This window comes from Netta rufina, assembly GCF_964035555.1.
Source record: "Netta rufina genome assembly, chromosome: 1".
Classification (NCBI taxonomy): Eukaryota; Metazoa; Chordata; class Aves; order Anseriformes; family Anatidae; genus Netta; species Netta rufina.
Window position 1 is genome coordinate 141,696,998 of NC_140123.1, and position 27,956 is coordinate 141,724,953.

At 44.3% G+C, this 27,956-nt stretch overlaps 1 protein-coding gene across 2 annotated transcripts in view; it reads right to left on the bottom strand.

The window, feature by feature from the left end:
- The window catches only part of CECR2 (CECR2 histone acetyl-lysine reader), a 92,799-nt gene that overhangs the window by 33,450 nt on the left and 31,393 nt on the right, over positions 1-27,956 (bottom strand). For both annotated transcript variants that reach the window (XM_084282193.1, XM_084282192.1), the window contains exon 2: positions 11,711-11,805. In XM_084282193.1, coding sequence (XP_084138319.1) covers positions 11,711-11,805 — 95 coding nt within the window. The remainder of the gene's footprint in view (positions 1-11,710; positions 11,806-27,956) is intronic.

Consider the following 27,956-nt stretch of genomic DNA (forward strand, 5'->3'; position numbering starts at 1 on the left):
CAAGGTCACCCCAGCTGTCCACCCTTCAGGGAGGTTCCAGGTCTGCATGTACAGACTTCTTATGACCACGACAGGGAAACTGAGCAACCAGGGAAATTTCCAGCTTGGCCTCTTTAGCACCACGCTCACCAACACGTGGATTAGATGGAGATGTCCTTTACCTGCTGTTGAGACAAGGTGTGCTGCCTTCCGTATCATACAGACCCATTTTCCCCTCATGTGAGAGCCATGAGGCAGTAGGTCCATCCCCCAAAAAAGAAGCCAGATCTAAGAACTGAACTCATCTCACAAGCCAATGCAGCAATAGGGCGTGCTCCTCAGCTGTCCACAGTCCGTGCTTTTCCTGTGATTCTGCCTTTATCTAGCAACCACCCTATGCGCAGTACCATCGCCAAGAGTGACTTGCTTGTTGTTTTGCTGAGAGGAGACAGAAAAGCAGCAGAGATCCTGGAGCTGATACAATGCTGTCCCATATCAGCGAGCTCTGAAATGGCCCTTCCCTTCGGCTGGCAAATGCTGGGACAGGCAGGAGTTTCTGAGATAAGTGTCTATTTGATCTTCTCTCCCCCATTCACCCTAGATTTCTCACTGCTTTATGTTCACAAACTGCCGAGGCAGCTAATCAGTGCTCTGTGACCCCTGTTAATTGGGCTGAGAGAGGGAAAGGCAGCACTGGCAGGAGAAATCACACATACCTGTTACTTTGAACTGTCCTGCCATTTTCCGTCTCCCTGCTTGCAGTGGCTCCAAGCACCCTCCTGTGAGCCAGGGCTGCTCTATTTTCATTGCCAACCCCAGCAGCAGCAGGAGGGGCCACAAGCATTATGTGTAGTTGTCCTTCCTCTAACATCTCAAGGTACAGGGAGGCAACAAAGAGGCATGCTCTATCTCCACCCCAGCTCCTTCCGTGTGAGAAGGTGAAAGTGATTTTTAGGGAAGGAAACACAATCAAACAAGGATGGAAACACAAGGGCATTGACAACCCTTATTCCACTTACGCCAAGCTGCTCCTCACTGCCCTTATCTGTATCCTTGTTGCTCACCCTCTCCACACCAAAGCATCAGGAAGAAATGACTAGATGCCCAGCATCCATTTCCCTGCCTCAGTACAGCAGCCTATTTGGTCAAGTAAGCCACAGAAAGAAAGCAATTGGTTTGAAGATGTGAAACACTGAAGGACAGATGGGGTGGATTTGCCAATCCAGTGGATTACACGGCATTTGGAGGATGAGGAAGACATGTATGGCTAACTAGATGCACACTGGCTGTAGGGGACTGCATTTGAGTTTTTAAGTATGAGCAAGGGTTGCTTGCACGTTTTTGTTGTTTGGTAAGGGAAGGGAAGAAATACAAATATGAACAGCAACAAAACCAGAGCAACCAGGAACACCCCAAGCAACAACTAAAAATATATGGTGGCAAAGAAAGAGAAAGTCCTGAGGGCAACAGGGATGAGCAGGAAGATGTGTACACTGCCCAGACAGAGTAAGAGAATGTTAATAAGAAAACAGAACTTAAAACACAATGACTGTTTTTCACTGCCAGTTCAACCCTTCACTCAGACTCAGCGAGTCTTCGCAGTCTCCACAAAGGGAAAATTTGGGCTCTCAACTTATGCAGGATTTTGGTTTAGAGTTATGGACAGAAAATATTATTGACCATAACCAAATACAAAGAGACAATTTGAGACAGTTTTAAAAATATTATTTTTCCTTAATTGTAACAACCGCATAAACGGGGTCAAGTGTGATTGTGCTATTTTCCACAGGTATTGCTGGGTTTGATTCAGGATGACTACATGTATGTTCAACCCAAAGGCATGTCTAAACTCACCTGCCCAGCTTTGCTAGCACACTAACCTCACATATATTCTGTGCTTTGCAGTTGATTGAAGTTTAGCCTTAAGATACTACCTTGAAACTATTAGTCAAAAGGTGCAATAACAAGTCAGTTGCGTTCAAGCATGATCATGTACAACCCATGAGAGGAGCAACGAGGTTTGAACTCCAAAAAGGAAATCAACTCTGTAATCAGCCACTAATATGCATTTCCCTACCATCCAAAAATACAGATCTCATTTCCTTGAGATATGGCTGAAATTCTAAAATAATGTGCATCTGGAAAGTCCTAGGAACCTTCAGAAAACTCCCGGTAAGATGGTCTGTCAGATATCCTGCCTGTCTGAGAGGGAAGACAACTTGAGTGCCTGCCAAGTAATGAAAGGTTTCTGCTTCTTTATCAGGGTTTGCACTAAGAGCAAAGATCATTCCTGGAAATGAGCACTGGATATTATAAAACAACAGCTGCCAAAAAAAAAAAAAATCTAGTGATTGATAGAGGCAGGATACCAGGCATTGAATAACATGGGATGCTCACTTTGATGGACAGTCCATCAGTCACAGAGAAGACAAGATGCACGTCGCCAACAGTGTCTGACGCACTTTACCAGCCTTAAAGAATCAATCTGTTCAGCCAAGGGAGCCCAAGAAAAAGGAAATATCAGTTACTGAAGCTTTACCCAGAAAGGGAGGCAGAGCTGATACTAGAACAGAGGGTTACCATCCCCTGACCGAGGAAAGAAGTTGTCTCGGCCCAAGCGCCTATAGCAAGTTAATGACAGAATTGAAAATTTCTTCGTATTGTGCCTGAAGGAAGTTTGGCGTTCAGGTGGCATGTAATACTGAGGAATACCCCAAGGGAGATGGCTAAGTGTATGTCATCTCTTACTATGTGATGACATTGATCTTGGCTGGGAAAGGGCCCGGGAAAATGGCTTTCATTAAGCAATTAATTCCCTGGTATGCTAGCAAATAGGGTTGGAGAGATGAAGAGAGCCAGAACCCAGAGCTTCCCCACCTGAACAGATCCATCACTGCAGCTAGACTAGGAACATAATTTTTCCCTGACAGTGTGGTAAGATAAAGTAGCAAGAATCTCCTGAGACCCTAAAGTGCAGAGTTTTCTGCCAGGCTCAAAATCAGAAAATGAGTAACAGAATGGCAGGAGGAAGAAGAGATGTCCAGAGGCATAGCATCAGCACCAGGATGTGTACTGGAGGCACTGGTGCATATACCGGTACCAGCGGACAGGAAGGTTAACAGTGCTGCGGTATCTCGATGACCAGTGCTGAGGTTAGTGACACTGGTGCACAAGGCAGAGGTACAGAGCGGGAGAGCGAGCTGAAGGGAGAATGCACTAATCCGTAGGGCACAGCTGGGCTCCTGGTGAAACATTAGATCACCAAGAGAAGATTAAGCAATACTGATGCCAAATTGGAGACTTTACAGGCACATCAGCAGGCAGTAGGCTTGATGACACTGACAGACTTAATGGTATCAGTAAATTATGTCACTTTTGGATGCAACTGAAAAGCAAAAGAACCTAGGTTCTCCTCAGAGCGCACACACACGAAGCAATAAATCTGAGACACAGCAATTCCCAGCGCCAGTCTTAGAGCTTAAGGAGCAATTCCTAGGCTTTGAAACAAAACTGTCTGACCTGGACATTTTTGAGCGCAAAGTAACAAAGGAAGGTACCTTCCTTTGGCAGATACCAGGCCAGATTTTTTTTTTAAAGGGAGTCAAAGGCAGAAAGGTCCCTAAGCAGAGTGAAGTGCTGATCCTGAAAGTCCCTGAAGCAGCAGGTGAGAGGGAAACTCCTCCAGTCTCAGCATGGATGGATGCCTCCCAGCACCCCTCAGGAATTCGGAATGCTGCATTCTTCTCTGTGCAGCTTATCAGACGCCGAGGATGGGAATCACTTATAGACATAAGCGATGCCACCACCAGGACAGTGTTTGATGCCCGGGGGTTTCTCTGCCTTGCTTCTGTCAAGCACCTTGGGCTTTGAATAACAAAACAGTCCCTTGAGGGATCAAAAAAAAAAAAAAAAAAAAAAAAAAGGAAAAAAAAAAAAAAGGAACCAGTATTAGAATCATTTATTAATCAACCCAAAAATTATTTACAGGTTATTAGATAACCTGATTAGATAAAAGGAAGAGAGAAAGATCTGGGTGCTCAAAAGGCAAACAAGTACCTTGGAGAAAGCTTGCTCTGTCCATCAGTGCTGGGGTGATGGATAATGCCAGGGTGGAATGGGAGGCCTGTTAAGACGCAGGCTGACAGCTACTGGTATGAAGGGTCCTGCTAAAGCAGGCTTTGACTCACATATCCTGAGTTATAGCCAAAGCACACCAATCTGACCTGGAAGAGGTGCTCAGTCCTTAAGGAAAGGATCTCTGCTGCCACACAGACACAATTACATGTGAGAATTGCTGTTACAGTCTGCTCTTACTGCACTGCTTCTACGTGCATGCTTTGACTCTTAAGACATCAAGCTATTTCCTCCTTTTTGCGTCTTACTGTGTTTGATCTTGACAACACTGTGTATACCCAACAAGCCACTCCAGAGGTTATGAAATGAAGACAAAGCCATAGTAGTTTCTGTCTCAGGAGGGATGAACACAGCCTTCTGGATGGTCCAGGATAAAGGAACATACCTAAAACCTGACTTCCACCTGCTGACTTGATATCACAGCAATGGCTTTGGTCCATTTGTGATTTCTCTTCTCCTACCAGTTACCTTCATCTGCACCCAACCATGTTTCAGTTTGTGCTTGCTACTTTTTTTATCTGTATACTTCTTTCTTTCTACAACTGTTACTTGATGGTGACACTCTTTCCAAAGAAATGCAGATCAACTCCTTGGAGCTGGAGCTGATTACCTTAAGACCAACCCAAATACATCTCCTATATTCTGAAAGAGCAAATAAGAATAAGGCTCACTGTGCTCCACATTCAGACTGTAAGAGGATCATTACTTACTATTCATTCCTGGATCCTTGAAGAACAAGTGAAGCCAGCTTAATGCTGCATTGTTTATTCTTAGTGCCCATCAACAGAAAGCATGCTCCCAATTCATAGGCATAAGGAAACACAACAGTACTGCTGCACCATAAGCTCTTCGGATTGTTTAGGGATTGTAGAGAGGAGTTTAGGGTGTTACAGCAATGATGGAGCACTGTGGGGAAGAAGCTGGAGTTATTGTGACGATGATGATGGGGAAATAAGACGTGTGTGTTATGGCACAAATCCATAGGAAAAAAAAATATTATTTGCCTTGCTGCTCATAAAAAAATATGCTTATTGTAGGAGAAGAGAGACTCTTTGGAGGCGAAATTTCCTATAGCATGGGGTTGCCTTGTAGCAAACAAGCTTAAATCCATTTCCTAGAACCAGCCAAACAGATTAAGTATTTTGGGGGACAATAAGTAACAACAAGCTTTTACAGATAAACAAGTGGGTCCTTAAGAAAACCCATTCAGGATTTGTTTCAGAATGGGTTTTTCCTCTTCTTGTCTCCAAAGTTTCAGCTACTACACTGCTTGAGCCAGAAGAGAACTGAGCAAGGATGGAAGATAAAATAAGATAAAACTAAAAGCATAGATGACTTGGAACAGAGACTTGATGTGACACATCAAATCACTGTAGCAGCTTCACAGCGAGGCAACACCCACCCCAGCTGCTCATCAAGCTCACTGAGGTTAAAAGCCTCCAAGAAAATAATCACAGAGCTCCTCCAATATTCAACTTTGGGCTAAAGACTGTTTTCAGAACCTGACTGAGGTACTGGGAGGTGGTCTGCAAAAACACCTGTGCACAAAGCGAGGGCAAAGGTTTCACGTGGAGAAGACTTCCACATCTTGTCCCTCTTTTTCCATCATCCTTTTTGTCTTTTCCCTTCTGCCTAAGCAGCAGATGTTTTCACATGCTTTCTCAATTTCCTTTTGTCATTGCTTTCTTCCTCTTGTCAAGGGTATTTAGTTTGCAGCATCAAGAACTTAAACATACAGCTGTCCGTTTCATATTTGCACAATGACAGCAGCATGACGACATCACTGCAGGCTCCAAGACCCTTCACTGACTGTTCTTCATTCGTCCTTTTAAGTTTAGCCACATATTCTTTCCTGTCCATGTTCTGCATAACTCCCTCTCCCCAGCTATCCAATCTATTTGTCTCTCATCCATCCATCCTGACAATAACAGAGAGCTTTCACACACACAACACTGTCTTTTATTCCATTTTCATTCTTTATTCTCCCCCCCCCACCCATGGAATAGCACTTCCAGAACATGCCACCAACTTTTCTTCAAATTCTTCTTTAAAGATTCATTCTATCCATCTGAGAATCAAAGACATTTACTTAGCTTTATTTATACTTGAACTCTATAATTTTATTCCACTGTGCTACTCATTAATCTCTGAATGACCGTGTTATTTTACTGCTGTAATCTCATCCTTCCTTTCCCAACACCTGCCAGCTGCCTCATTTTCACTTTTTACCCTTTAAAAGGCTCACCTTGCATGGCTTGGCTATTATTATAATAAATATTAATATTAGATTCAAGATGAGCAATGCAGCCACTCCATCTCCCTCGCCCCCTCAAGATATCTCCTGCACTGATGATACTGGGTCGATTCGAGAGGCCATCCACCAATCTCCATGATGTATGCAAGGCAGCACTTGTTAAAAGTCAGACTGTAAATAATGCTGATCTTGTTGATATTCACTTAGCATTCATGAATATGATTCTGAGTTAGTGAGGTGGTTTGTGACTGGGCCACTGAAACAGTTATAATCAAGGTCACTGGCACAAACACAGGCATTGGATCTTAAAACTCTTCCCAAAAGGTACTGTTCCCCAGCGATGGGCAAAAGTGACAAAGTAGAAGCAGGAAGCGAAATAGTTAGAGCTTTAAACACAGTCCTCAAAAACAGGCATTCTGCCTGGACGGGTTGGCAGATTTCAGATTATCCCTTCTCTCTTTCTAATGATCACTCAAATAAGTGATTAGAGAACAAGCATTAGAAAGCAAGCAGAACAGAGGCAGTGTTCTGGATTGGCAATTCGACAGATAGGGAATACAGTTCTTCAGGGGTCATACTGGGAATATTTCTCAACACCAGAACTAAGGATAGGAGAGAAATAATTAAGTCAAATGGGGGTGGGGAAGGAGTTAAGGAATGTCCTCTTGGTATTTACATTAGAGCAAAACAAGCACAAACTACAGGCCAAAGACTGCAAGGTTAGTTTACGGATCCAGAAAGAGCCTAAGGTAGGCACAAAAGAGATGGTCCACTTGGGAAGAAAACATCCCAGGGAAGAAAACATCCCAGGGAAGAAATGACAAGAAAAAAAATAATTGAGGTCCCCAAGTAAGCAAATGCCTTCTGTGATGCCATGAAAGTCAATTAGATGGTTTTCAGCTCCAGCGATGGGCCAATCTCCTGAGATAAAAGAAGCAAATTCTCATGGGGCATGGGCAAGAGAAGAGAGATTGTTTTGTTCCTCACTTTCTGGCACCTTTGTCTATGTTGAAAAAAATAAAAAGTGAAACATGTTATAAGAAAAAGTAATTAATGTTTTTTCAAGAGACAATAGCAGCATACAAAACATTTCCCAATGAGAAGTATGATAAAGTCACTGAAACTTTTTATGCCATCACATTAAAAAATAGCAAAAATACAATAACAGAACAGTGAAGAATGAGTTTCACCCAAAGACATGCTGAACAGCAGGAGCTTTTCTGGATTATTTTAGTTGAGTGTACACATCCATGTCACACCATCACTTCTTACTTAAAAACAGCTGCAGAAGGCTCCTGCTGTGGCCTTTGCCGTTAGCTGAAGCTCTGATCTTCCTGTCTTGATACAAGTCATCAAGTCGCATTTCCTGCTGGAATTAAAGTGGCAGCCCCTAGGGACTATGCAGCTGCCCAATTTATATCAGAGAAATTCTGAAGCAAGCGTGAGCGTTTTTTCAAACTGCTTAAAAAATTTGTGTATAAACCCAAAATTCTATGGAGACTTCTCTCCCTTGTCACTCCCCACTTTCCAGGCAGCTGCATTTTGAAACAATTAAAAGAAAACACACGCTTCCAAGTCTGTGCTTAAGAGCTAGAGGTTGGAAAATGTATGGGTAAACTCACTGACATCAAACCAAATTATGCCTATAGCATAAAACTGAGCAGAGAGATTGTAGAAAAAGCTTCAAGGGTATTAGTTATTATGTGGTTAGTAGTTAAACAATAGGGATGGTATATGAATACTACAAAGGACATTTGAAAAAAGAAAAAAACAACAAAAGCTGCAGATCATGGCACGAAATTATTTTGATCGGAATGAAGAGAGCAAAAGGGAAACTGTTCTGGCCAAGTCTTCTGACCACCCAGTGCCAGACAAGAACAGCCACTGGGTCATCGTTAAAGATGGGGGAAACCAGAAATGCAGACTACCATCTTTTGGTTCTATACTTCTACAGTGCTTAACACACCAAGAATCAGGTCAACAAAGGGTGCTCCTAGCTGCTGTCATTATGATAGGTAACAATTTGGAGAATAACATGTGGCATCTCATTAAAGAATCTCAGTAGTTAAAAGAAGATATCCATAACTCAAATAAAGTTCTAAGCAGACAGTCAGGACTCCTTAACCATCAAGCAAGGTAAAAAAGTGTCTCTCCTGTACGTAATTCCTTTTAAATAAGTCTGTCAAAGAATATCAAAACCAAGGCAAAGCTGCAAACTATACTGCTCTACTTCAAAACCAAGAATCACAGAACCCTATAGAATTATTAATATTTTTTTTCCAAGTAATAAGCAAATCAAATTAAAGTATGTTAAATTGTGTATTAGAAGGGCTCTCACAGCTAGGTTCCACTTCCAAAATTACTTGAGAGCACATTATAATTAGCAAAGGTATGTGACAGTTTTATACCCCTTTATGATGCATGATTAAAGCCAGGCAACCCAGCTCAGCCGTAAGTTCTGCATGCCGTCAAAACAGATGTGACAAGAACTGCAATCTACCCTCAGACAGACTGTGAGAAAACATAGATAACATTTTGGCCATCAAAGAGGTAAGACGCTACACAAAACTAATTAAAACTCAAAAACCCTCTGAGAAGTAGTTAAATTGTATTTTATATGGAAGTTATGTTAAGCATCTTGTGCTTAAGCCTCAGTGCCCCAGCCTGAAACCAAGAACGAGAACAAGCTCCTTCCTTCCCCTCCTAGGTGCAACAAGGAACAAAGTTTACAGCCTAGAGATTAACAGCTCACAGCCTCAGCATAAGGATACAGAGCACAAATGACTGTAGAAATTGCTCTTGTAATGCCACTGTGATGGTCTGTGATTGCTGATTTTTCCCACGCAAAACAAATACCTACTGTTTGCAACAGAAAAATACATTGAGTCCTGGCCCATTAAAAAAAAAAAAAAAAAACAAAAAAGCCAGATTTAAACACATCTTCCACACAAATTCTGCCTCTTACATTTGCACATCCTTGTCCACTGAGCACTCACTTGAAGCTCAATTAGAAGTTCAACTGCTTGCCATTAAAGGAGGAAAAATTTAAGAGTGGGAAAGCTGTACATGAGCCAAGGCTCTTGAGCTCAGCATAGAGGGAACAAAGGTGTTAGAAATAAATGTGTAAGGAACAGTGAGAATTTTAGGCTTCAAGAGTGCACTTTTTGGATAAATACTCCATAGTTGGTCGTGTAAGCATGAACAGCTGGATAAGTATGTTTCTGAGAAGCATAACCATGCCACCATTTTCACTTTCATTTATCTACAGATTTCTGACTAACAATTAGTCTAAGCTTAGACTAACTACGCTAGGATTAAGATTCAGACCAAATCTTAATACTACTTCTTTCATACCATCCCTCTGCATATGACACCTTTCCTTCCGTTTCCAGGTACCCCTCCTATTGCTTCCATCGCAGGGCTTCCAAACCCACCTCCCCAAAGTCCCAGTAGCTCCAGACAGTTTCCTTAATACATTCCTTCAGCCATTCCCACCACATTGCTCCTGCTCTGCTCCTTTCCCATCTTCTCTGGGGAAAACACTCTTCTCATTACTCCCCCAGCCATGGGTTTGTCCCCTTCTGCAGGAGGTGTTGTTGTAAGGCTTTTGCTGGTTTGGCCTTCAGGGACCCTCATGCCTTTCCTAGCACAACTTTTTGGGTAAGGCTTAAAGTTCTCCGTACCGTCACACAGCAACTGCTCTGTGGGTACTTAGCTACGTTGCACGCACACTGCCTAGGCTGCACAGAAACATGCTTGGGTTACTGCCTCTTCCTTCTGCAGTGACATTATCTCCTTGTATCTTTTGCACCTCATTGCTAACCAAGGCTGTATTTACACACACAAACCGGGTCCTACACACAATATTGAATAACAACACACTGCTGGAGCTGCTGGGTGAGTCATGTTGCTGTGCATGAGCACATACACACGTATGTGTGCAAACTTCCCCAAAAGACAAACAACTTGCCAATGCCTAACAACTCACTCATGATTCACGCCTCATTTTTCTTAATTAAAACAGCTGAGAAAGGGGAGGCAATTAAACAGTGCAACTGCTAAGTGGACAGTCCTAAATCTCAAGAGTTAAGGAGAATCTCAGAATGCCGAATTTATCAAATTTGAATACAAAGCTTCTACAAGGGTGAGCTGGCTGGTTAAGGTTGGGAAAACACTTAAACCACTACCTTTCTGGGGTTTCCAGTATGAAGAAACAAACTCAGCATGTTTATAAGCAGGTTTGTATTGCTCTGTGGCTATCTCATTGAAGAAGGCATATACATGATTGTATATATCATGATGCATCACTTTACAGTCAAGGTTCTCATCACATCAATTTAATTCACAGACACTAAATGCAGTGCAGCTGCCTGGTTCAGGCCCCGATATACACTCAGGATGACTGTCAACACATCAGTGCAAGAGAAACTACCTAATTGGCAGATATCTTTTTTGCTTCAATATCATCAGTTAATTCCAAATAGCATTTTCAGTGCAAGCACCTATGGTTACATCTACGTACCAGCACAACAGGGGAATGTTACACAGCAGAATTGTTTAACACCTCTTCTAAGCAACAGCAACTGTTGCCAAGCTGTCTTCATCTCCCCAGTTATGCTTTGCTATTAACATGATTCACAGGAGAAGAACAAATAAAAAGCACCGCAACAGGCCTTTGTTATCACTGGAAGCACGTTGCACTGTGTGAGCAGTGACCCTCTAAAGAATGATGTTTACAAATGTCTCATTTTGGGAAGCTACTTAGGTGGACACTAACAAAGTGTCTCTGGATGCTGAAACATCAAGAGAACATGTTAAAGCACTTTACAGTGTCCTGCAACTGAACTGTTTTCAATGCTCCTCTTATTTCCAAAAAAAAATAACTACAGTTGTCTCTCTGTAAAGCAGAGAGAACTTCTACACACGTGAGGTGGCTGCACAGCAGCAAGTGTTATTCCACACAACATACATAAAATGTTGAAGACATGATAATTTGAACTCTTACTGTGGCATCACTAAATCGACCAAATAGAGTTCAGAGCATAAGAGCAGTTGTGAGTGTGCATTAGTGCTACATCAGAGCATCAAACAGGTTTGCATGAGATACGATATTTTTTTTTTCTCTTGAAGAAGTTTGCTTAACAACGTGCCTGTAAAATTGAAAACCTGCAACTCAGCCTTGGAAGAGCTGGAATTCCCTTCCACTTAGTAAAGAATCTGGCCTGATTGCTGGTGACTGCTGATCACTGCTATGTCATCACTCCAAAGCTGTGAAACATCCCCGCGACTGTGTTAATTAGCTCCCCTTGCAAAGCGCTTAAGCCACAGAGCGAGGTTACTCACGTGATGTCCCTGCGCTGATAGCAACCTTGAAGAAGGCAGGCGATCAGGTCGCTGATAAACTCCACATCATCCCTGTGAAGAGCAGCTTCCAGTTCCTAATGAGCAGAAAGAAGAGAAAAAAAATGCCACCCATCAAACTAATTCCTTAGAATATGCTGTTAGTTTATTAGGACCAAAAAGAGCCAAGCAGCCTAAAGTACACGCACAGCAGCAGGGCATACGCTGGGTAAGCCGACCTTCCCCATCGTTAAAAATACTGCTATTGCCTCCTCACCACAAGAGTTTATGGGGAGACCTTGAAAAGCTTTTACTCAATAACACTCTCCAGCTTTTGTCTGTAAACAGAAAAATATGGTTCAGTGAGGTTAAGATACTACAGCCTAATAAGAAACCCATGATTTCTGCTGTGTTCAGCTGACAGGCAGGAGCCAACAGTTTCGTTCTCCTTTGTTTTCCCACTTACGGCAACTAGTGAGTTCATTTAAAAGATTTGCTCAGAAAGTGTGTCCCAAAAAGCCACTCACACGGAGAAGCACAAATTTAGATGGGTATGCAGAAATGGGTGAAAGCTAGCAAGCAAGTGCCTCAAGGAAATGATCAAAATGCCTGCTTTTAACTTATTTCTCTTCATTTTTTTTTTCAATAACAGAGAGAGAAAGGGTGGAGGGATGTCAGACCTCATGACCTGGCCCCAGAGCCTCAACCCTTCACAGAGCAGTGGAGAGTATTACAGCTTATTTCAGCACAAGAGTTTGTATATAGGTGTGATGCAGAAACTCATCAATAAAAAGGATAAACTTCTGAAATGTAGTTATTCAAAGTTATGCAAAGTTTGTGTTTTTCAGTTAGCAATTTCAAGCTTTTCATTTTTCATAATGCTCATAGAGTAGCTACAGTTTTATTCATATTCCAGAAGAATCACTCATGGTTAGAAAATCCACTTCCTATAAGTGTGATCATCAGCAGTTACCTTCATAATAAGATTTAATATGGATAAACAACATAGCCATAAGAAGCTATTATTTTTGAGATTCAGAGTAAATAATGGATTGAATACAAATTCCTACTTGAATGTTACTCCACAGACTGTTACACAAACGGCTAAGCTAATGGCTACAGAATAAAGGTTAATGGCCAGAGAATAAAGGATAAACGTTTTGGCACTTACCCAATAAAGAAGGGAAAGTGCTTTTTTATTAGACTGCAGTAACTGCGGTAATAAAATTATTGATAATAGATTGCAGATTAAATGCTGCTTGTAGTTTTTTTTTTTATTGGAAACATATTAATGGCATATATTCATTATCAACACCACTCTTATTTACCTCTCGCATAGTACCCAGAGCAATTCATAACCAGAAGCCTGGCACCTGCCCTGTGAAGCATGTATTAAACACATCTATTATATGGGAAAACTTAAGGCAGAGAAAGGACAAGGGGCAGCCCAACCCTGACACAGCATCTCTGCCACAGAGGTAGGGAAAGTCCCAAAAATCTCAGTCCTAGCCTTTAGAGGACTACCCTGCCTAACGAGAAGTTAATGCAAAAACTACAGTTACTGCTTGCCATCGCTTAGGTAGAGTGATGTTATTGCTATATAAACAGCAATCATGCTATGTAAATAATAATTACCAAGTGAATTCGCTCGGTAAGCAGATAGTATTTTGGAGGCATTGACTTCTTTTGTTTGTAAAGGACTTTGGTGGTCATCTGCACTCTAACAAAACATACCCGACAGAGGGGGGAAAAACATCTATGATGTGCTAAAGCATCCCCGCTTATGTTCAAATAAGTTATCACAATGAACTTGTGAAAAATGACACACAAGGAAAGAGAATAAAGGGGAAAACAGTGAGCCTCCAGTTCAGGATATCCCTCCCCCTTTCCCTCACCCACAGTACATTTGTGCACTAAAGCCGTCAGTCACCAGCCTGCCTTTGCCAGGATGTGACAGTCTTTTGTACGAAGGGATATTTAAATTGCTTCCCGTGAGCCCTTTCAGCCTGCTGTTTGACTAGCACTCATTAAACAGCAGCCACAATCCCCTCAGATAGCCCTGTATCACCAATGATTGTTTTCCAGGCCCGGCGGTGACCTTTACATTTTGGGAGCCCGCAGGTCGCTGGGGGAGATAGGGGACATGCCTCAGGCGCTGGGCGAGGATGGACACAGGGTGGAGTGGCCTCAGCTGCCTCCCCTTGGCCACCTCTGGGTCATTATTTGGCTGGGGGTGGTTAATTGTCTTAGAAAATGGTGCTGACACACTGCCCTGTCAAGCTTTAGTCTACTTCTCTTGGGGTGCTACTTGTGACAGGACAGGAGCAGAGAGGTGCTGTCATTTCCCAGAGATGGGTCCCATGGTCCCATTCAAATCAGTGCTGCCATTTTCTATCCACACGCAGTTCTCTGGCTTTCTACCCCAAAAAAGGTCTAAATGCTGAATTTTTCCCACATGCCCAGGGTAAGATGGGAATGCCAAAGAGCATGACACGATGCAGATCTCTACATCTCAGGACCACGAACAAAGAGTTGGGATCCTCTTGGGTTCCCAGCCCAGACTGTGTAGGAGGAGGAAGAAACCTGGCTTTTCCAGTCCTCCCTCCAACAGCAGTCGGCAGAGTGGCATGGAGCAGAGGTGGGCAAAGGACTCCCAGGAGAAAGAGGCCACCAAGCCCTGGGTCCTGAGGGCAAGGCCTGCCCCTGGGCACCAGTCCCCGTGCTCTGGCCAGGCCAGGGCAAGCGCCTGGGCTTCCTCCCCGCCACCATCCCTCCCCCCGGCGCCTGCAACCCTTTTGTTTTTCCCCTTTCTCTTTGAGCACTGAGCTGTGAGCGCAGAAATCTGAACCTTGCCAAAACGCTTTGGGGACAGAACAGAAAGGAAACAGAAGAGGCAGCAAATCAGCGGAGGAAGGGGGGGGGGGACACACACATCTCCTCCTCCTCCCGTAGCTGGAGAGAGAGCAACAGACAGGAGAAAAGCAGGATTCTCCCCCTCTCCAGCTGGCGTCACACCTCATTAGGGAAAAGCCTGTTTAACGTCTTTCCCTCCCCCAGCCCCGACTAAATCCCCTCTGAGTCATGCAGTGGCTGTTGGGAAAAGGCGGCCGCAGGAGCAAGGGTGACCACCTCGCCCGGGAGGCGCGCTGGCCCGCAGCGGGGTGAGCGGGGCCGGGCGAGAGGCCACGAACCTGGCCCTCTGCTCCCTGGGAAAGGAGCCAGCAGGGTGGGCTCCAGCTCCCAGCACGCTGCTGGGGAGGGATGGCCTCACCGAGCTCCCGGTTTCGGAAGACGGGCTCCAAAATCGCAGGGAGGTCCGGCACGTGTCGTGGCACGGCTGGGCGTGGAGGTGCAGGGCCATGGGTTTCAGCTCTGCGCTGGAGCTGAATCATCCATGGCTGGATCTGGTGGACATAAACAGTTTAAGCATGGCTAAGCCTCGTCCAAGTTAGCCACCAGTTTAAAAGCCCAATCCCCTCAGCTCTATTTCTATACGGCTGCCGTTATCAGCTTTCCACGGCAATGCTCCCAAGTGACTCAACAGGCTTTTGCTGAAGGGTTTAGCAGATCACCGAAAGCCACCCGTGTGGGCCGAGCTGAGCCAGCCCCAACTCGTGCGCTGAAATTTCTGCATTGCTGCTAAACGAAGCCAGGACGTCCTCTTCCCCTCACAGATAATTAAACGAGGGCTGGTACCCAGAGTCTAGCAAATTCACAGCTTTCGGAAAGTGTGAAAAGAAGAAGGGTACAGTCACCTAGATGGTGCAAGGAGAGGAGAAGTCAGGTGCAGGTCTGAAGCACTTCCAACAAGCACCATGTATCCCTGCTGTCCCTGAAGAAGCAGCGGCTCAATATGCAGGATGCAGGGGCTCTGGGAAGGACCCACTGTCCCTCCTCAAGGCATCCTGAAAAGAAGAGTACGATGCCCTCCTTTTGGTGTGATGGGCACCCAACTGATCTGCCTGAAATGGCAGCAAGAGGTTAATGCAATGACTACCAGGATGCTGTCCCAAGGCTGAGGTGACAGGCTTCAGCTACATCACAGGCTGCTTCCTGTGTCTGCCGCATAGCGATCCTGTTGGTCTATCCATGGTGCTTGGCCCCTGCAGTGTACTGAGCTTGCCTACAAATCCCCCCTCCGCAGCCAGATCCTCTTCTGCAGCCCAGTACCATGCACTCGTCGGATGCGATTGCTGCCGTTGTATGGAAATAGTGCTCAAAATATGGACCCTGTTGAGGCTGCCAACCTGGGGTGACAGAGAGGGTGTTGCACTCTGCCCCAGGAGTGCACACAGCAGTGGGTTTAGACCGCTTCAGTAAAGCAGCTACGGTTTCTGGTCCTGATGGAGTCTCCCAGCCACATTATCTTAATTTCAGCAGCTGGCTGGAGGCACCATCCATTATCCAAATATTTGAGAGGAGATTACACTCCCAGCCTCACCAGTCCCGGGGACAAAGATGCTGCAGAAACTTGCATGGCTCCCTCTCTGCAATGCCCCAGGGCTGTACAGATTCCTGAGCAAAAATTGCCCCTGGCTCCTCCAGTCTGTATTTGTATCTTGGGGAGAGGGTTGGCAGCTCCCCTCAGGGAAACATTGTCTTCTGCTTGTCCCCAGGGGACCACAAGCCAAGCTGGTCTTCTATGGTAGCTTCAGGGGTGCAAAGTGAGGGGATTCAATGATACTTGGCACTGCAAGCAGCCTCTTATCTGAGACATCATGGTGAAAAGCACACACCTGATTGAGAAGAACTGCCCTGCTAGAAAGGGATTATACTTTAGGGAGGATAAGGCAGGAGCAGCAGAGGTTTTCCTCTTTCTTAGGTCAGTCCTTACTGTCTGCCAGTGCCTTCAGAGACCTCACTACGTTCCTCCCTTGCCTTTCTGTAAGCAGGCTTTGAAGGCTATTTCAAGCCCCTTGTAAATAGGAGCATAATGTTACGCCAGGGCCAAGCAGAGGTGTGAGATGACAGCTTTATTCTAGGGAGATGGTTATAAACAGAAAGCCAGGGAGAATTTCTCGTATTGCCTCCACATTACGGCTCCTTGCAAAGACCAAATCCCAGGGTGCTGGCAGGGCAGTAGGTAGCCGTAATCTTCCTTTTCCCCTAGCAGCTCCCTTCGGCTAAGGACAGGGCTGCATAAACACTGTATTCTCCTCACTTCAGCCCAAGTAGGTTTCAAAATACAAACCCTTTCCAATTTCGATGAGCATTTCTGGTCAGGCTACAGCTTTCTAGGTTTGGTTTTCAGACATACCCTGGTTTTGTCCTTTAGCCTTTCTATCAGGATGCTTAAAAATCTGGGATGAGCACTAGAGTGCTGGTGACCCGAGACCACTACCAAGCTATCAGCTATGCCGCAGCCCCAGAATGGTGGTGTCATCTTGTACTCCATGCCAACCTGCTGCCTCTGATCCCCCTTGGGGACTGGGACCCTCCCCCCTGTTTGCACAGGGCACTGCAGCTTGCTCTGCAACTGGGATTTTTCACTGCCACACAATACAAACAAATATGAGCAGCTCACACTGGGTGGCTAAACTGTACTGAAAAGAGATTTCAGAACGATCAGTCTGGTCTCCCTCACAGCCCAGCAGCCTACTGTTAATAATAACACTTTCCTCTCCTTATAGCTCACCTTGCCTGCAGGGTAACTGATTTGGGACAAGAACTACATTCGTTGTGAGTTTTATGCACTGTCAGCACTTCTATGATGTACAACTGCTGCTCATTTGGTTTCTTCCCCCTACAAAGTACCTTTTCAGATGGACAGGGTACATCTGAAGGTCTGGAGTAACAAGTGATTAGTTTCTGCTTAATAGTTACACATTAGTACTTTATGCCTCCAGAGGAGCTTTCATCCTAGAGCATCAAAGCATTTTAAAAACATTTAATAAAGCTTTACAGCACCTGTGAAGGAAAGGGAGGCACACACCCACATACAGAGCAATTTTACAGATGGAGAAACTAACACAAAGCCCAGCGTCCTTACCAGGGACACATTTCATTCAGCAGCGAAGCTAAGAGAGAGCCCATAAGGTCTGACACTTGATGCCACTGCCATCTTTCTTTTTGATCAGTTTTATTAGCAGCCAACGCATTTGGAGATTGTGCTATTTTCCTCCACAGGATCGTTTCTCCTTTTCAAAATAATCCCCTCTTCCTTCGGAGCAGATAATCTACATAATTTACTATAAGCCAGTTATGCTGGCTGAGGGGCAAGCATCACACAGGGCACCAAACTGGCTTTAGCATTGTGAAGAGACGGATTTCAGCCCTAGTAGAACAAATGGTCACCAGCCTGTGGTTTGCAGACCCTACAGAAGACTTCCAAGAGGCCCATAAAGGGCAATTAAGAAAAGCAAGCTCAACACCAGGATGCTTAAATTTCTAATCAGAGATCTGTGCCTTTACGGGAACAGTACTGGGGTCATGCCCTCAAACAAAACAAAACAAAAACAACCGCCAAGCAAACCCCACAGAACACAAAACGCTCCCACATCGTAGCTGACCACTACTGCCCAAGCCACAAGTTCAACTCCTCTAGCTGAAAATAACCTCCAGATACAACAGCATGAGAGGAAACCGAGTCCACTCGAATTGCATCCTGTTTGCCTCTCTGTAAGAAAGGCACCATTTGTTACTGCCTAAAGACTCTCTCCTGGTAACTGCACAGGTACGGAACAACACACGCATTCAGATTGTTAACTTACTTGTAGACTTTACTGTTTTTTGCTTAGAATTCCCCCAAATGGGATGTTTTAGACACCCCTGACCCCCTCTCTCCATAAACGCTGGATTTAGTGTCCCCATTTACTAAGTACTACCAGTGTCTAAAGACTAAAAATTTTAGTAACTGTTTGACACCGTGCCTTGGCTGAGTGAAATGAGGTAGGCAGGAACAGTGCCAGCACAGCTACCTGCTCTTGACAATGTTTCTGGAAACAACATTGCCAGGCTGCCTATGGCACCTCCCCGGACGATTCGGCTGCACGATAAATAAAGAACAGCTGATCCTGCGATGTCACCGTCTCCTAGGGTAAGAGGCTTCCTGGGCACCTAGTGGGAGTTCTGCTAAGCTTTTAAGCCCATTGGCAACGTGGTGAACAGTCTGTAGCTCCAAAGCCAAGAGGCTCGAAGTAATAATCCGATTTCAAAGCTCCTCCTCCTCTCCAGCCAAAGGCAACAAGGGAGGATGAGATCAGACTGTAGATGCTCTTCATTTTAGGTCTGGCCATTGCGCTCATCTGCTCAGCATGAGCACAGGGAAGAGAAAGGATGAACGCCAAAATCTGGAATGGATTGCTTGGTGAAAGTTTCTGCAAAGATCTCAAGACTGACTGGGAAAATAACTTTTTAAAGGGAATTTTTGCCACTCTCGATACCTCCAGACTGAGGCATTTAAGGCCAACCTCCACTTTTCTAGTGCACAACCACCCAAAACTCCCGGACAATTTGCTCTCTGCCACCACGTGCTGCTAATGCATGGCATTCGAGCTATGCAGCTGTTTTGCACTCCCGCCATCAAAGTTTTCCTGTAACAGTGAAGAGCAATGCTCCGGCACTCACAGGGCTCCCCCACCCACCAGGATGCTATTAGCTGCTGCTAGATAAGCACATCATTTAAAACAGAAAAAAAAACCAACACTATTTTCTTGTGTGCTGAAACAAGCAAAAAGCACAGATCATCCTCTAAGAATTCAGGTGATTCCCTACAAACCCTTTCACCCCTTTGGTGAAAACGACAGCCTGGCTTTTGAATGGGGAAAAGGTTTCTGCTCACCCTTGCCTGAAAAAGCGGGATGAAACGGTGAAATGCATTAAGATTTAAAAAAAAAAAAAAAGGCTGTAAAGCCTTGCTTTTCTCTTTAATCTGATCTCCCCAGCCAGCCATTCTTCTGACTCCCCTTCAGCTGCTGCGCTGAGTGCAGTCCACAGAGTACCCATCGCAAACAAACCCTGGCTTGTGGCTCAGCGGGGAGATTGGCCTTAAAGTGCTATCGGCACGAAAAATTCTTCCTCCTCGCTCTGGGTCAAACAAAAGAAAAGCTGGAGAGAGCCTGTAGCGACGCACAGGTACTTTGTGGATCTCTACCAGCACACGTGGCCGAGGGATGAATCTTGCAGTGGTGGTATGCTGAAATCCAAGTTCCAGCATTTTGTTATTCATCAAGCAAAGAAAAATTTGCAAAAGCACAAAGTAGCTGCCTACTGATATCCATCCTGATGATGTGGTCAGCCAGCCACCCAGATGTATAAACTGCCTGTTTGCAACAGGCCTAGTCTCAAGTCTAAGAATAAGCTTTAAAAATACACATCTATTCCATGGCTTATCAGTCTGTGGAAATGTAACAAACAGTCCGCTTTTGTACTCTCAGATAACAGCCTACACTACTCTGGATAGCCAAAAGCAGCACCTTGCTTGTCTGTCAGAATCCAGGAGTTTCTTCCAAGCTTGCACAGCCCAGACATGCTTCAATAAAAATTAATGGCTTTTATACAATTTTTTATTATTATTATTGTAAGGAACACAGATGCTACTGTCTGAATGAGAGCTGCATACTCCCGGGGATAGGCTTGTCACAGGAAATGGTGTTCCAAGCCTGCTGAATATGGCAGTGTGAGTCACAGCTCCTCACGCAGCGCTGTCTTTGCCATCTTTGTAGCGCATGGCGCCACAGAACCCAGTATCAACATAAATACAAGAAGTTAGCTCTTTCAGTCCTCATAAAACTTCAGTCCTGTCCAAAATCTGTATTCCATCAGATGTGAGGAAAAGCACCCCCAGAGCTTTTAAAGCTCAAAGCATCCCTCCCCAGCATCAGCTACCTAGCCCCCATCCAGCATTCGCTTGCAGCTGGCTGCCCAGCTCTGATGGGAATCCCACGCTCCCTGGGCACTCCTGCTCGGCACACAGACCTGCCCTGCTCCACTGAGCCCTCATCTTCCAGAGGATGCTTGTGAAAAACCCAGGGGGACCCAGCAGCGTTGCCTAGTGACCAGGGCGGCTGCCGGGAGCAGATGAGACGAGAGCCCCGGACCCACAGGAATTCACATCCCACTCGCGCAGCCGGGGGAGAGGCAGGAGGGAGAAGGGCCTGCTTGGAAAAACAAAGCCAAAAGCTGGGAGTGTGCAGGGGTTTTAGGCGGAAAGTCTGAACAGCTGCTTCTTGCAACATACTCAGAATAACTTGACGCTAGTACAGATGGGAGAAGCGCCACCCTGACCATCGGCCCTTGGCCGGAGGTGGCAATGAACTACCAGGTCTGGAAGGAGCCCAGCTCAGGTTCGTGTTTGCCAAGGGAAACGAAACAGAGCCCCATCGTGCCTTCAGGGGGCGGACACTCCGTGTTTTACTCCACATCTGGCACTGCTGCTCTATAAAGAGGTGATGGAGTGTTTGTAGCTCTGCTTTTCCAGCGCATGGGATGAATATCGTCTTCAATGTACACGCCATACGCGAATTCCTCTCTAGCTCAACTCGATGCTGCATTTACAGCCAATAAATTTGCAGACTGTTACAAACACTTGGCTATTTATGTAGTAATTGTTACTAGCCAGAAATGGCAAATTGTTGCTAATGTTAGTAATAATTATGTTTATAAACATTAATGCTAACTACACTATTAAAACACATGTTATAAACAGTGCCAAATAGTGTCATAATTTGAGAGGACAGTAAACTATTGCCCAGATGCACAAGAAACTATGTCTATTGCTGTAACACTTATCCTACAGGCTGTATGTCACAGTACGTTTCTCCTCTCCCAAATTCTTCCTTCACATTCAGAGTAAGAAGAAAAATGCGGACTTGTTCCATCACATTTTTAGAAATGAAACAAAGGTCTGTTACATCTCTTACACCTAACAGCCAGCTTTGTCCCTGAAATTCAGCGATGACACCGGATTATCCAGAGATCCATGCAGAATGCTTCGGTCGGATGAAATAGCTGATCTGCCTGAAGCGGGGAAAAACAACGGTAACAGATAATTACATAACCAGCTTGTGGAAGTGTTATTAGTAGAGGATGGGATCAGGAAAGCCCTGGCCTTTATTCTCACTTCATGCATTCAGTGATGAGAGCTAAACTTGTCTGTCTGTCTCTCTCCTCCCCCTCAACCAAAAAGGCAGATAATCTTTACCCAGCCCTGTAAAACACTCGCAATCTTTGAGTAAAAGCAATGTTGAGATTAACGCACTGCTACTTCTCAAATACGCTGTGTTCAATGGAGATAACAGAATAATACTGGATTTTTTTTCCTCTCTGCAGTGTGTTCAGATAAAGTAGCTCTAGGACTCGGGGGTAAACCCTGAAGTTCAACATTTTGGTTTGAAAGGACATTTCCAGTCATTGGCTACTGGAATTCAGATCTTCAGATCTCGACTGAGTGATAAAATACAATAAAAAGAGCTTTGCTGGTAGGTATCTCTTTCTTTCTGTCTCTTTCTTTTGAGGAAGCAATGGAATCATCAGCCATTCTGTATATTAACTAGGAAAAGCAAAAAAAAAAAAAAAAAAACCAAAAAACACACATGTGGACCTTGTTCTCGGTTATCGGCAACTGGACATCTCTGGAAATCTTTCCCCATGAGTACATCTTCTTCCTCCTTTCTCAGAAACGATAGACAGACGCATATCCAAGCAGGAGAAAAATTAAACTAGTGGCAACAGACCTTGAAGGTCTGACAGTGACCTGCAGCACTAAGGTCTTCGGAACTGCTTTCATTTGCCAGAACATAAATTAGAGTCTTCACTAGGTACGGCACCAGGGTTAATGGGAGCTTTATAAAGCCTTCTTTGAACGTACAGATTATCCTTTTCAAAAAAGACTAATATTGGGGTTTAAAGTACAGTACCGGGAGCCAGGAAACCTATTCCCATCTTTGTCAGGCTGGGTGACTGCAGGCAACCCACTTGACTATCCTCTGCTGTACCTCAATACACACAAAATAGGGACAAATACCTAAGTCTCCCATGAGGCTTAATACTTGTAAGACAACGAGAACCAGCTTAACTGTTCACAGATCTCCCTATGCAAGAGAGGATGGCAGACTCTCTTTTATACAGGCTTGCTCCAAACAGCAAGTCCCACAGATAACAGCAAGGACAGCTGCACCAGGCAGCTCATACACTCAAGAATCCCAAATTTTAGCATTGAAACATTAAAATCTTTCAGCGATCTGACACACTTCCATCCAAAGGAGGTACTCAAAAGAAACAAAATTGGGGAACAAAAGATCCTAGTTCAGAGAAAGCCATGCTGGCCCAGCAACTCTCAGAGAACAGCCTTCCTCTACAGGACCTGATTTCACTGTGAGCACATTACATACAGCTTAAGAAGACAACAAAATTAATTCATATATATATTTTTTAAAATCACTTGTTTCAAAAGAAACATGTAGAAAAATATCAAGTGCATGATGAAGCAGAGCATTCAGCACAAGAAATGCCAGCCACTACTTTGTTTTGGAGAATAAATTCATCCCAGACACGTCCACTACGAATATCAATACTGGTTTAGGGTATTCTTGCAGAAAGCACACAACATTCACCCCCAAACTTCCCTAGTCACATACTCTTTGTATCGTGACTTTGATACATGTGTGTCATTTCAACTCTTAAATAAAACAAGGGAGTCTAAGTCATTCATAAAAGCGGTCCACATAAATATTGTAACTTTGTCACACTACCTTGCTTGTTTAAAATTAGACTGTATGCTGCAGGAGCTGGGATTGATTGAAATATGACTGAGTGCCTAGCGAACACTTGGGTATAAAGGAACCCCATGATTTCCTTAAAAGAAAACTCCTTAAAAACTCCATACCAGAGTGCACACAGAGCCTTCCCTGTGCTACGCACCACAACATCTGGAAGACTCACATCTCTCAAGACTGACTACAGCTGTTTTCTGCACGCACCAACATTTTGATCAATGCATTTGTATGCTGCTAGCATTCAAAACATCTACTTGCCCATGGGCACAGGTGACTGTGACCTGGTCAGCGCCAGAGCACCGAATCCCTGTGTGGTGATGGGTGAATCCAATCCTGTTGACGGGCTTTGCATCTCTTGTGAACCAGCCTCACTAGTAAACCTTTAGCTCCAATGACTGCTCCTACCTCTTCTCCCTTCAGAAAGATACACAAGTCTCAGGAAGCCATTATAACTCTATAACCTTCATGCCACTTCCACCCAATGGAAACAAAAGAAAAAGCAAAGAAAAAAAATCTCATTATACTCCACAGACCACAAGATTTGCTCTGCAGGATGATTCGAACAGAAGAAAGTTGTCAAACCACAGCAACAAAATGTCACTTTCCATTCCTCTGAAATAAGTTTTGTGAATAAAAATCCCTCCCATGCATTTACTGTGGGCAGCCTTAATTAACACAGGAGCATATCCACAGCCAGCAGTCAAGGAACAGCATCTAGAACTGTTTCCGTACTGATCCCTATTTCGGATGCAAAGAATTTGCTTCTCCCAGCCTGTAGACCTAAGAAATTAAAATCCCCCCAAAGTCAAACTAATTTTTGTGTAATCTGAGGTATCATAGCTGTTTAATAGTCAAAAGCAAACTTCTTTTTTCCCCTCCTAGCAGCACTTGCAGAAGAGCTAAAGCAGATGTGGTGCTATTCTTTCTTTTTGAACACACACCCAACCTGCAGCCCCTGTGTGCTTGTTGGTAATGTGGAAGGTAAAGCAGTGAGGAACACTGAAGGATTAACTCTCACAATAGCAGAAAGCAGGAGTCCCAGCTCCTGGGGAGGGGTCACGGGGAACGATGAGCATGTCGACTGCATCAGCAGTCTTCGGACTTCCTTGCTGTGATTTTGTATCTTAAAGCTATCTTAAAAGGGAGCCATCCAGGAAAAGGGTGCCCCAACAACTCAGATTTAAGAGTGCTATGGGAGTTTTGTTAAACCCGCAAAGACCACGAAAGGGGATTATATGTGAAATAAATGCTGTGCGTAGAACAGCCTGGAAAAGAATAGCTGAGGCACAGTTCGCAGTCTGTTTGCTGGGAGTCACATAGTATTGGAATAGATTTATGATTTAGGTGTTTCACCATTAGTTAACACTGATTAGCTCAGACCCTTAGAAAAACAGAGAGGGAAAGATTAAGCTTTTCTCCACCCCCGCCCCTCTCACACTTCCCTTGCCTGGCAGCAGGGTTTACCAATTGTTTCTGTCCCTTTCTTAACATCAGAATGGCTCTGCACCACATGTACTAGAGGCAGATCACTCCACCAAGATAATCATAAACATTAGATTCAACAGATAATGCTTTAAGCACAATATCAGATACTCAGGTACAACAAATGCAAGTGTTTTAGTGAGATATGGATAAATAGGATTTCATTTATTTATTTATTTGGCCCCAACTATAAAGATTATTCGGGACACAGAAAAGCTGACAAAGAAAGGCTGAATTTGTTAACTTCATCTTCAACCTCCATATAAGCCCAGTAACACATGTACAAGAGGACTTCATGCATCTTTACGGTATGTAAGCTCACAACCACCACGTGGGCTTCTCACGGATGAGTGTCTTGCCCAAGATCGCACAGGAAGCCCAATGCAGAGCTGTAAAACTGTGTCTAACAGCTCTCAGACCAGGCTTCTGACCACTGCAGCATTAATCCGCTTCTAATTCAGTTTCATTTAGCTCAGCTAACATTTATTCCAGTGGACTGTGGCATAGTATGAAGCTATATATTAGAGGAAGACATCTGATTTGGACTTGTCTATGAATCACATCTCTAAACATAAATGTAACGATGCAGCCTTTCAGGCAGTCATCACCCACAACCAGGGCACCTGAAATACTGCTGACCTGCCAAACTCAGCTTGCCGCAGCCAAGCTCACTGGTCAAGGAGGACAGAGGAGGAGGACACAGCCCGCCTCACTGCACCTGCAGAATGCATGCTGCCAGCTCCGACCAAAGTCCAGAGTCCACAAGGGAGCACCTCCACACAAAACACAATTTTTGAAGCACTTGGAGGCCACAGAAAACCCTTTCTGTCAAAACTGTATGGGATACTACACTTTTAGAGGACAGAGGGAACGAATCAGAGTAGTTTTGCCATTGTAATGTGGATATAGCAACTGCAGGTTGTACTGCTGTGAGCAGAGCCCCCCTGCAATTCCTTGCTTGCGTTTAAAAGACGTGGCAATACAGGACTAGTGCAGAAAGGCACCCGATAGCAGACTCCTTTACAACAAACCCAGCCAGCACCACTCCTCCAAGACAACCCCGGACAACCACTTCTGAGCTAACAAAACGTACAACGTAGGCAGCAAACATGATGCACTTGGTACCTCTCCAGCACCGCGTGTGTGTTCACCACTCGCAGAGCCTACGTACAATCAAGCGCGTCTGGAAGGCAAACACGCCGTACATCTGCACGGCGGGTCCGACACAGACAAGAAACAGGCTTATTATGCATAAGTTACACAGATCATCTGAGTGATTTCTATCCAAAAACTCCCAGACATGGACACAGGAGGCCCCAGACTTCCCTGGACTGTTTCTGAAAAACCTGCAGTATTGCTTTCCTTGGGATGCTACTCACACTGTGATCAGATTAAGTTCTGTTAATATAAGACACTTAAACAGCGCAAACTGGAGCTAAACATGAAATTATCTGCACTGGTGTAAAATTATACCTTAATGCACACAGAAACCAGATTAGAAGACAGATGGTGAAGAGGAAAAGGAGAAAGAAGAGTGGATTGGATATACATATGTGGATTTTCATTCTGTGAGCTTGGCACAAGTCTTGGAGGCATTTTTTATTTCCAGCATAATAGAAAGTTGCCTGACAGTGCTGGTACACTAGATAAGGGGAAAAAAGAGAGCAGATGCTTTTGAATGGCTTTGTAGTAGTATGAATCTGGCAGGAATTTAGAGATCAAGGTAGGTAGAAGCAATGGAGGAAGGAAGCTTTCAGATAACAGCAGAAACATAAAAAAGGGATAAGCAAGAGGAAAAAGGAAATTCTGGTGAAGCAAGAGTAACTCAGAGCCCAGATCATAGGCAAAAGTGCATGAGAAATGCTCAGCAGAGGTGCAGCTTGGGCAACAGTGTGCACAACTCTGAAAGGGCCAATAGAGTAGAAGCTGTCAAAAGTGAATTAGTAATAATAGGCAAGCCTAGGAAAGGCTTGTAAAATAGTGTTATATCTCTAAACAGAGTGTATCCTACACCTTGAACACTACACGCAGTTCTTGTCCCCACATTTGGAAAAAAAAAAAAAAAAAAAAAGAACTGGAAAAGCTAGAGCAGAGCACCAGCAATGATCAAAGGCATGAAAGCTTCTGCAGGAAAAACAATTTCACAAAACAATGAAAGATTATAAAACCAGAAATGGCATTGAGAATGAATGCTTGTAGTCCCTTCTGAAAAAGGGAATGGACAGACACCAGATGAAATTACCATGTAAAAAAGAGACACTTTGCACAAGCAATAAACCATCTATCTGTCTCTTTGCCATGGAATATTATGGGTGCTAAAAGTGTATTTGCTTTCACAGAAGAAACAGGAAAATTATCAGAATAAAAAAAAAAAAAAAATCCATCAAGGACTGTTAAATAGAAAAGGCAGTTGTTGAACTGCAAATATGAGCCAGAGGCTGAGAGCACAGTCTAGGGAAGTATCATTGCTCAATTGCCCTACTCTGACACTCTTCTCTGGGTATCCACTGTACAACAGGAGACAGGATGCTGGGCTAGACAGACCTTTGATCTAACCCTGCGCATCCATTCTTGTGCACAAGGCAGAAAAGGGTTTACATTTCATGCAGAATCGGGCTGAGCATAGCAAAGTTCAAACAGGAAAAAATGTGATTTAAATGGCAAATGCAGAAAACGCTGGCTGCCTAGAGTTGAATGTCACAGAAGAGGGAAAAACGCAAAGGTCCTAAAAAAATCTTGTTATAGCATTAAAACTGTAGGAATACAGTTTTAATAGGGACGAAACTTTTCATGGCAAGTATATATATGAACACAGAAAAATTAATTTCAGGTGTAGAAGGGAATAGAGATTTGATTTCACATGACTTGGGATGTAAGCAGGTAGAGGGAAAAAAAGAGGGGATAAAAGAACAGTATTGAAGAAGACTCCCAACATGTAAAAACTCCACTCTTCTCCAATGCCTCGAGCTATAAGCAGAGACGAGAGAAAGATGAAAAATGCAGTTTGACACGCTTGTTCAACTTCCAAGAGACGACTTTCAGATGAGGCAGTG